The following is a 10,937-nucleotide window of genomic DNA, read 5'->3' on the forward strand; positions in this document are numbered from 1 at the left end:
ATGCCGAGAGGAGCGGCCGGGGCCAGGCCTGGGCTGACAGAGGGCGGGTCACTGGCTTTTGGGAGGTGGGGTGGTTGGACTCCCGAGGTTTCCCTGAAAGAGCCAGAGAGAAGGTGGAGGCTCAGCAGAACACTTTGTTTTATTTTTCATAGGACTGTAGCATGTCTTCATATAATTAAATGTGAGTGCATGACACTTCCTTAAAGCCAACTTCTAAATAGTAAAACCTGATCAGCATTCAACTTTGATATGGATCATGTAAAATTAAACTTAAAAAGCCTGAAAATGTACTGTATATAAATATGTGTATATATAATCATGTATCTGTATGATTACGTATTTATTACAGAGCCTTTTGAAGAAACTGAAGAGAAATGGTTATCTTCACTGGAAAGTACTCGGTGGCTAGAATATGTAAGGTTTGTAGCACACTTTTCCTTTTTTGCTGTAACTTTGTACTTTGCAATAATTATAGGCTCACGGGAGGTGCAGAAACAGCAGAGAGCCGGCGCTCTTCCCCCAGCCTCCCCCGGGGCAGCGTCTCACGTAACTAGACTGTGCGGGAGCCGGGAAACTGCCGGGGGTACGGTCTGCAGGCCTCTTGCAGAGTTTTCCGGTGACACTTGCTCGTGTGTGTGCGGTCCTGTGTGGTTTTACCATGTGCAGATTCCTGTACCCACCACCGCAGTCGGCATGCAGCTCCTTCGCCACCCAGCTCCCTCCTGCTGCCCCCAGCCCCGCCCGTCCCTGTCCCCTGGCTCCCACTGACCTCGTCTCCGTCTCTGCAGTTTGATAATTTCACGAATGTTCTCTAAGTCAGCTCCTTCCTTTCCATAGAAGGTTGATGAACTTCCCTGATATAAAAATCAGATAGTTCTCTGTTGAGAAATCTATAAACACAGAAGAAATTCATAAAGGTTGTTGAGAATGCAAATATGTATAGTGAAAGATCAGATTGGCTTGATTTCAAGTACTTTTTAAAACTCTTTGATTTTTAACAGTGTTTTTGCTTCTCTCTCTCTCCTCAGGGCATTCCTGAGACATTCCGCGGAGCTCGTGTACACGCTGGAGAGCAGGCGTGTCTCTGCAGTCCTCCAAGGTACGCATTGCCGAGCGCCCGGGGCACCGGCCCGCGAGGGCCCCACGGTCCGTGCCAGCCACCTCTTCCGTGCCACGCTGCCTCGTCCCCTCTGCAGGTTCCTCGCCCCGTTAGAGTAGAACAGAGACACAGATGCTGACACAGGAGAACAGAAAGGAGCCAGTTTACTGCCAAGTGTTTATAATCTTCCTTCCTCCGTTGCGGGAAGGAGCTCACAGTCCTTACTGGAATCATGCGTGGTGTTAGCCTCGGCCGAGCAGCTGTTCTCGCTAATCCTGCAGCCTTCCCAGTCCACGCACATCTTAGTGTCGACGCCTCTGGTCCGGGCTTGGGTGTGCCTCAAAGAAGCAGCCCGGTATCACGAGATTGACTCAGTCGAGGAGCCAGTATATGAATTTTGTCTGATGCTTGGCAGAAATAACTGCAATATAAAATCTTACAGTTAAGCAAAAGATAATTATATATTAAACAATTTTATAGCTAATAGACTGTCTGAGCTTACAGACAGGATTTAATAAACCATGAACTGCCTGTTAATATAATAAATTCACATTGCATAGGATATGAACATACTGTGCTGCAGAAGCTTACAGAAGTATTTTTACCAACTCTCAAATTTAAATGACTTTAGTAAGGTAAAAATATTGTAAACCCTTGGGGAACGGAAAAAATAGTAACACACTCTTTCAAGTAATCATTAGCTGAAGCGATCAGCGTGTGTCTAACTCACAAATGCATGCGGAGCCCGGCAGCGGGGTGGTCCCCCCCCGCTCCCAGCTGCTTGCTGTTCTCACCCCACTGCACAGCCCTGTGAGCGCATTTCCTCCTGCGTTTGCTGCAGTGTAAGTGGCCCACGCCTGCCTAACACCGCCTCGCAGAATGTGGTTTTCAAACCGCGCAGAGGTGTGATTTACATACTACAGAAGGCACCCAGTCCGAATGTGGGACTCCGTGCTCTTACGGAAACAGACAGTTTCAGAAGTTTTCTTTTATCCCCAAAAGGTTTTTTGTGTCTCAGCTCTGGGCCACCACTAACCTCTGGATTCTAGATTTGCTTTTTCTGGATTTTTCATTTGAATGGTCTGTGGCTTCGGACTTCTTTTATTGAACATACATGTTTTTGAAGCCCATTCCTGTAGCGTGAATCAGCAGTTTATTCTTTTTCTGTTTCTGAACAGTGTCCCATTGTGTGTTCAAGCCGTAGCTAAAGCTGGGGAGAATACCAACCCTGAAATGAATGCCTCTCCATTTATTTGCATTTTCTTTCATTTTGTGAGCTAAGTTTTATAATTTTCAGTGTACGAGTCTTGTGCAAGTCTTTTGTTTTTTATGCTATTGTGAACACAGTTGCTTTCTTCAATTTATTTCCAGGTTTATAATCTGTACTCAGATTGCTATTGTGTGTAGAATTCCTGCGACCTTCCTAAACTCATGTATTAGGTCAAGTGGTTATTTTGCAGGGTTTTTTCCCTACATGATCACGTCTGCAGATACGGTTATTGCGTTTTCCTTTTTGATCCAGATGGCTTTGATTTTCTGGCCTAATTTCCCCAGCTAGAGTTTCCAGTGCAGTGTGGAATAGAAGTGTCAAGCACAAACACCCTGGTCTTGTTCCTGATCTCAGGGGAAAGCATCCCATCTCTCACTAATCAGGATGATATTAGTTGTAGATTTTTGTAGACTCCTATTGCAGATTGGTGTTTCCTTCTATTCCTAGTTTGCTGACAGTTGTCCTCTAGCACAAACATTGGGTTTTTATCACACAGATGCTTTCTGTGCATTTAGTAAAGTGATCTTACTGTTTTTGTCCTTTCTTATCAATATGATGAGTTACTTGGATTGATTGTCAGAGTTAAGCCAGCCTCGCCTTCCTGGGATAAATCCTTGTATCCTGAGGCAACTTGGTTTGCTCATATTTTGATGACTTTTACATCGAAGCATAAGGGATATCGATCGGTCAGTAGTTTTCTTCTGATTCGTTTGGCTGGCTCTGATATCCGCGTAGGACTGGCCTCGTTTAGAAGGGCACCAGCTCTAGGAGATGGGAGGGAAATGTTCGCCCCCCTTTCGGAGGATGGCGGACAGTTCCATTCCTCATTCACCGTGTGGGGTTGTCAGGAGAGAGATCATATTGTACTTAATGTCCTGGACAAAACCGAGTGGACTCACTGAAGATTTCTACCCCAAACCACTGGGATGGAAAGCCTGTGAGGGGGTGTGCTGTTATCTGGAAGATGCTCAGGTATAAAGGGCTGTCTCCCGCCAACGCCAGTTTAGTTGATGTACAAGTCTAGTATTTCAGAGTTGCTCGTGTCCTCGCGTGGATCATTTTGAAGGCACAGAACACTCAATCATCTGCTTCCCCTCTCCCGCCCTCTCTCTCCGCGTTCCTCGGTGTGGTCCTCACTTTCTTCCCCTTCTATTGACAGAGGAGGAGGGACGAGACTTGAGCTGCATCGTCGCTTCCCTTGTCCAAGTGATGCTGGATCCCTACTTCCGGACGATTCCTGGGTTCCAGAGTCTCATCCAGAAGGAGTGGGTCATGGCGGGGTACCAGTTCCTGGACAGATGCAACCACTTAAAGAGATCAGAGAAGGAGGTAACGAGTCTCTGTGCGCCTGCCGGTCTGGGGGTGTGCACGGGGTAAACCTGGTGTCCTGTGTGCGGAGACCTTCCTCCTGGGGAGAGACGAGGCGGCTTTTTAAACCCTGCATTTAGTACAGTGTCGCTTCTCAGTCCAGGGCTGATCCACGTGGATGATGTCCTGTCCTGATGGGGGCGTTGTAACTACGTAGGTAAAATCTAAGGAATTGCCTGTTGGATTTCTCTAAGCTGAAAACTACTTGAAGACATGCATTAACTCTTCTGCAAAGCAGATAAGGAGCCCATGAGATATTTTGAAAAGCCCGATTTGGAATGTCACACGTTCTTACAAAGGGGCCCTCGTGTGAAGTGGGGGCATTTGCTGCAGGCTCGCCCCACACCTGCCGCAGTCCCAGGTGGGAGTTTTTTTTGTCGGCCACAGAAGCGTTCTAGGCCGCTGTGACCGCCTTGACCTGTCCAGGGTGACGCAGCTGCCTGGGACACGGTGAAAAGAAGAGTGGGGTGTTTGGAGGGTTATTCTGTGACAGCTGGGGGTTGGTGGGTCCCTAGCTAAGCTGTTAGTGGCCCTGCAAGGACCTTGTCGCTGGGGTTGTTGCAGAGAGCGACAGTGTGGCTGTGGAGTCTCACGTTCAGTCACCGGCACGGGGACTCCTTGGGGTGCACTGGGCAGTCACGGTAGCTGTCGCCAGCTGTTGTACGTGGGGACACAGGGCTGGCAGTGCCAGCTGTTTGCTGAAACTCTGGGAAGTTTCTGGAAGCCGAGCCTGCAGGGTCAATCAGAAGCTAATTACAACAGTTGTTTTTTTGGTTTTGGGTGGTTTTATGTACTAAAAACATTTCCAGGCTAGGCTTACACACATGTCACTGCTCCCTGTTCGTACAGTGACAGACTGCCATCTGTTTACTTCACCTTCACCTCGCGTGCTTCTCAGGCAAATGAGGGCCATGATGTGGATCACGTGCAGCATGTGTGACCAAAGCCGTATTCAGTCTGTTCACGTGCCCTTCGCCCAGCTTAGGGGCAGGCGCTTTCAGCTTGGCTGTTTTGTTAGTAATTTCTCCCTTAATCCCAGTGATAAATTTGGAAGGAAATGCGTCAAATGCAGGACATGTCACATGACCCGTGTCTGGCCTGTCCTTGCCAGTCCCCACTGTTCCTGCTGTTCCTGGACGCCACGTGGCAGCTGCTAGACCAGCACCCCGCCGCCTTCGAGTTCTCGGAGGCCTACCTGGCTGTGCTGGGCGACAGCACCCGCGTCTCGCTCTTCGGCACCTTCCTGTTCAACTCCCCGCACCAGCGGGTGAAGCAGAGCACAGTAAGTGACATCGTGGCCGTGGCGGCTTTGCTTTTATGACTCTAATGAGATCGAATTGAAGGACAGTTGGCTGCATATCTGAGGTACAGTGGAACCTCCGTTCTTGAGCTGAATCTGCTCTGGAAGGCTGTCCAGGGAGCGGTTTGTTCGAGGTGGGAGACATTCGAGAACCGAGGTCTGACTGTATATACTTTAAAACAGGTTTAGCTACCATTTTAAGCCGTAACGAATGAACTTTTTAAATGAATTAAAGACATAGTCTAGGAACATGTTTCATTTTTATGAGTATTTTATATATTTTCTCTTATGTACATTGTTTATTATAATGAACCAGTGTGAAGATGTACGTTATCTTAACCACCTGCAATAGCGTGCTTTTTCATTTATATTTTCACATCTGGGCTGTCCCCTGGGGAATCAGAGGTGCTAGGTCACTAGGATGAGAGTGGCACCAAGCAGGATGACGTTTCTGTGAGGGCTGCATGGAGCAGCAGTGTCAGAGATGAAGTGAGTGAGGGCTTGGTGCTAGACTGACGGCGAGGCGGTCGCTTGTCACCCTGCAGCGTGGTGCTGCCTGGTGCGGCTGTGCCGGGAAGGCTGGGTCCGTAGGTCAGCACGTCACCAAGCTGCGTGAGCCCAGAGGAGGGGTGGAGGCGGGCTCCTGTGAGCAAGGGCCCAGCCTCAGTGCCAGGGTCTTCGTGGTCTTGGTCAAATGCTAGGGAGTGGATTCCTTCTTCCCTCCTCCTGGGCTGTGGTCCAGATATTGAGGTCACTAGGTAGGTGGCATGTGGCTCTCCACTGGGACAGAGTAAGATAGACAGCAGCAACTCCATCCAAAGATGGCTTTGCCACTTCACTTACCAAGTTTTATACCTAACAAGTAATTGCATGAATGTGTGATCATGTGCGTAACAAGGGAGATGCTGCGATTGTAAAATAACTTGGACATTTGTGGTATCACGTTCATGAAATCTGAGTTCTCGTAATAACATCCTCATGGCCCAGAGGGTCCGGCTTCCTTCTGTCAGGAAGAGCGGGCTCGCTCTCACAGGGCGTGACGTGTCCTCGGGCCTGAGGGGCCACAGATGCCTGTTCTCAGGCAGGAACTCATGCCACTCAGTGGGCGAGAGCCACTCCGGTTCCGAAAGTGTAACTTGTGTGCTGATGGAGGGCCTGTCCGGAAACAGGGATTCATGTGAGGATATCTTTACTTAGGCATCTTTTCACAAAGGTTCAAAATTTTTATTTTGCAGGAATTTGCTATAAGCAAAAATATCCAACTGGGTGATGAAAAGGGTTTAAAGTTCCCCTCGGTTTGGGACTGGTCTCTTCAGTTCACAGCGAAGGATCGCACCCTCTTCCATAACCCCTTGTATATCGGAAGGAGCGCGCCCCGTGTGCAGAACGGCATGGCAAAGTCTTTCAGACGGACAAAGGTAAATGACATGCGTGCTCATAGGGGCAGCCTGGGGTTTGCGCACATGGCCGGGAGCATCTTGTTCAGAACACAGAGTGTTAAATGTCAGGTTCCTTCCCATGACGATACTGCCAGAGCAGGTTCTGAGGGATCCTGTCCTTTTTAAAGGGCTTGACCATACTCTGATCTTTCTTCTTGGCGTCTCAGGCCCACAAAGCCCTCAGCAGTGTTGAGAGTCAGCAGATCACAGCTGTGAGTTTGGAGGCTCCGTTCCTGACACCCCTCCACTCTGCCTGCTGTTAACTTCTAGCATCAGCCAGCTTAGATGTTTCTTCTAAGCCAGAAGTCTTAGAAATCAGCACTTAAGCCAGTTGATGAATAGGATATATTGCCTCCCACCCCTGTGCAGGCTAGTGGGATCAAGGCCTGGAAAAGCTAAACTTCAGTGGGAGGATTGGAATAAGCATTAGAGGGGAAGGAACACAGTGTTCTTTCCACCCTGAATTCCCCGGCCTCTCATAACGCCGGGTGCCTGTTTGCTGTTGCACCTTTGCTGTCTTTTCTAAAAAGGGCAGCCCTGGGACAGTAATGCTACTCTCTCTCCTGTGCAGAGAAACTACAGCTCCACGCTGAGAGGAATGCCAGCGTCCTTCAAGAACGGAATCATCAGTGAGCAGGAACTGCTGCCACGGCGGAACTCATTAGTACTGAAAGTAAAGCCGGACCCCCCTCCGCAAGCTGACGGCCAGGACGGCGGTACGGAGCAGTTCTTCCGAGAGTGGTCTTCCAAGCCGGCCGACCTGCACGGTGTCCTTCTGCCACATTTGTCCGGGATGCACATAAAGCTGTGGAAACTGTGCTACTTCCGCTGGGTCCCCGAGGCCCAGATCAGCCGCGGGGGCTCCATCACCACCTTCCACAAGCTCTCGCTGCTGGCCGACGAGGTGGATGTGCTCAGTAGGACGCTTCGGCAGCACCGGGCCGGCCCTCTGGAGGCCTGCTACGCGGAGCTGGACCAGAGCAGGATGTACTTCCGGGCCAGGGGTCCCCACGACACCTCGGGGACGCCGGAGTTCCTCTCCTCCTCGTTTCCCTTCTCCCCTGTTGGCAATCTGTGCAGACGAAGCATTTCAGGAACACCATTAAGCAAATTCTTAAGTGGGGCCAAAATATGGTTATCTACTGAGACACTAGCAAATGAAGACTGAAATGGAGTATTTCTGAAGATTTTGAGGGAAGCTAGAACCTTTTTTCCTCTGAATTAGAATTGCTAAGCTAGGCATTTGAAGCTCTAGTAACTTCATATGTAAGAATAACCGTTGAAATTTGCACTAATGTTTAAGAACATGTTGAATTATGCTTCCTTCACTCTTTTTAGAAGATAGGCATGGGTTTCGATTTTGATGTCCTTTTCCTGTCATTTTAGGTCTGGCTCATTTTGAGGTGATGTGCAGGCAGACGTCCCTCCATCTTATTACTGTGATCAAATTAACCAGGATCTGTCTGCATCCATGGTTCCTACTGCCTTCTAAAGGTTACGTGATCCTCAGACTAGCAGCTCAAAGAAGCAGACGTCAGGAAAGCTAAGAAATCAGGGTTGAGCATTTTTCCGAGGAGCACCGAGAAACCCCGACAGGCATTAGGAGGTATTCGTGTTTTCCTGGTCACTTTCACTTGTCTCTGATTGAACCCGCCAAGGGTTCCGCGTTCCAGTGCCGTAATTTATTTCAGGTCACTTTGTTTGGGACCATAGATCACTGTGTCTGGAAATCCAGAGTTTGCTCTTAACTTCTTAGGACTAACTTTAAAGTGATATGCACTGTTAACTTTAACAGCATTTGCTGTAGATAATACGATTATACTTAGACGTGCCTTTGACATTAATATTAAGGTATGAAAAACACAGGAAAATACGATTTGTTTTTAAAATTAGGAAGTGAAAATCCCCCTGCACATTGGAAACAGGCCTTTCACACCGAGTTCATACCAATACCCCGGAGCCCCGGAGCCACCTCTGCGTCCCTCCGAAAGTCCCCGCGGGCTCAGCAGGCCTGTGGGCGGTTGGCTGTCCCGGCTTTGGGGGGCCGTCTCCGAGCCCACCCTCCGGAGGAGAGCTGTCGCCTCAGTCTTTCCGGCGCGGCCGACTGTTGTTGGCACTTCCCCTGGGAAGTAACCAGGGAGGCACGGGGCCGGCCACCTGCACCGGAGGCCCCGTCCCGCCCGCGTTCTTGGTGCTCACGGGGACAGGGCGAGAGAGAAAAAGGCCCCTCAAACCCCACCGTTTTAATAAACAGCAAGAGAGCTCTGGCTCCCTCCCCCCGACTTCTGACAGCAGCATCAAGAGACTGAGCAGCGGAGCGGTCTTCTTGGTCTGAAAGGCCCTTGCTTCCAACTCCTGTGCAAAAGCCAAAGCCGTGGCGCCGGGGCTTTCCTGTGATGCTGGCGTCTACGCCCCGCCCCCAGCGGTCTAGGCCCCGCCCCCTGCACCTAGGCCCCGCCCCTGGTCAAGGCCCCGCCCACTGTGAGAGGGATGTTTTCACACTGGGATGACATAGGATCCTCCACGGCCATCCTGAACTTTAAGGGAGTTTTATAGCGGAGTCTAGTTAGCTTATTTCCTTTTCTAAAACAAATGTATTCAAAAGTGCGTTTTACCTTTATATGTAATGAAAAGCTGTTTCTATTTGAATTATTCACCTTTTAAAAAGTGTTTGATAATGTCTCTGGACTTAAAGGGACCTCCTAGACAGTGTCTTAGAAAATTCATCTTGTGGATAAACCCCACGTTTTCCCAACTTGTTGCCTAGAAAATGAGGGCTTTTTTCAGTTATTATAAATAGCATTGTTGCCAATGAAACATTTTATAGTCCTTTTCAGAAACCTGTCCCAAAGCCCCTAAAACACCACAGCGGATATCCTGCCACCGAAAGTGTACTCATTAATTCTTCTCCCTTTTTCATAAGCTGCTTTTTTATTATTACAAATTGGTCTAAATCGGTTACTTTTGGAGAGGGTTGAGCATTTATTTCTCTGTAATTTCCTTTCACACATTGATTGCAACTCCTTTAGTAATTTTTTTGATTTACAAGTTTAAAAACAATTAGGTACTATTAATACCGTTTTCCGATAGAAAATGTGCATATTTTTGTATGATAAGCAAATGTAGTGAAATAGGGTTTTCTGTGTTACTCTGCTGGGCGGTTGTTATAGCATGATTATTGCGCCACAAGGTACTGTGCACAATATGAAAAACAGCCGCCACAGCCCAAGTCCTGGCCATCGCCGAGCCGCCTGGCACCTTGGGGAGCTCCAAGGACGGGTGGTGACAGAAGTCCCAGTGGGGTTACTGCGCTGCCCCCAAGGGAGCCTCCCACTTGGCCCCACAGCCCAGTGAGCGAAGCCTGGGCCACGCGGGCGTCGGACAGCCTGGACTTTCTAGTACTGAACTTAAAGATGTACAATGTCTTACTGTTGTTTTATGACAGAAACCAATTTTAAAACCAAAAAGGTCTAACTTTATTTAAGAGAAGTATATTAATTTGTGCTAACAGAGGCTGAAAACTGTTCAGCACATCCCGCAGCCACGTTGGCTTGCTGTAGCAGTAACCTCGAGTAGTTAAACTTGACTTTGAGAGAAAACTAACACCTTTGTGCCTACAATTGATTATGACTTGAGTTAAAGTAGGAGGAGCGGAAGGGAGATCTTGTCTAACCGTGATGAATGTGAAGGAAATTCTGCCTGCTAAATAAAATATCTGGTTGTTGGTTGTAGTTATCAATGTGACGGTATCTGTAAGAACAGAGCAATTCAGGAAGTGGAGGCGTTTCCTTCCTGCTGTCTCTTCGGTGGCGGGAGGGGGAGGGCGTCCCTCAGCACTCCGGCTTCTGAGCCTGAGTAGTGAGCCCTGACATTTTTCGCATCACTTCAGGACTGGCTGTAGTTAGGTCATGTGGGTGTTCATGGACCCTGGCCTAATCTGCCATTCCGTGTCATCAGTTACAAAGCCGGCAGTGACATTTCCCTGAGGTCCCAGAACCAGCCGGTGGGGGACGGGGACCCCAGGCCCTGACTCCTCCTAGACTCCTGGGCTGACCGTTCTGATGAATCGCTTTCCTTACTTCTTCCCCAGCCCGCGGCTTCCAGTGGTGGTGGGGATGTGGTGACGAGCAGCAGTGTCACTGGTTTTGTCAACACAGAAAATTACCCCTAATCCAGTCGTTAGGGGTGTTCTCAAGAAGGATGAAAAGGGACAAGTGCCTATGATCGGGACTACTCACTCCTTTGGTAATGTAGGCCCCATTAATAAGAGCAGGCATTGACTGATGTTGTAAGCAACTTAATGAGAACCTGTTTTTTAATTCCTAAAGAAATCGGAATTTCAAATGCTCATGCCCTTCTTGGATAATGATAACACGAGACTGTTTAACAGCTGACTGTCTAAAGTGGGACAGGAAGACTGACAAGAACCTCCTTCCGATACACTCCTGAGAAAGAAACACT

General features: G+C 48.8%; 1 protein-coding gene and 1 non-coding gene across 2 annotated transcripts in view; both read left to right on the plus strand.

The window, feature by feature from the left end:
- The window catches only part of MTMR10 (myotubularin related protein 10), a 34,091-nt gene extending 26,308 nt beyond the window's left edge, over positions 1 to 7,783 (plus strand). The window contains exons 11-16 of the mRNA XM_090263850.1: positions 350 to 419; positions 1,029 to 1,099; positions 3,529 to 3,698; positions 4,849 to 5,019; positions 6,273 to 6,455; positions 7,048 to 7,783. Coding sequence (XP_090119976.1) covers positions 350 to 419; positions 1,029 to 1,099; positions 3,529 to 3,698; positions 4,849 to 5,019; positions 6,273 to 6,455; positions 7,048 to 7,644 — 1,262 coding nt within the window. The 3' untranslated portion in view covers positions 7,645 to 7,783. The remainder of the gene's footprint in view (positions 1 to 349; positions 420 to 1,028; positions 1,100 to 3,528; positions 3,699 to 4,848; positions 5,020 to 6,272; positions 6,456 to 7,047) is intronic.
- On the plus strand, positions 4,067 to 4,190 carry LOC149992000 (small nucleolar RNA SNORA77). Its single transcript, XR_016508553.1, has one exon. It is a non-coding gene; the product is annotated as a small nucleolar RNA SNORA77 (small nucleolar RNA).
- Positions 7,784 to 10,937: the final 3,154 nt, after the last annotated feature.

The sequence above is a fragment of the Furipterus horrens genome, unplaced genomic scaffold (genome assembly GCF_987537825.1).
Source record: "Furipterus horrens unplaced genomic scaffold, mFurHor1.1.pri manual_scaffold_16, whole genome shotgun sequence".
In the NCBI taxonomy this organism is placed as follows: domain Eukaryota; kingdom Metazoa; phylum Chordata; class Mammalia; order Chiroptera; family Furipteridae; genus Furipterus; species Furipterus horrens.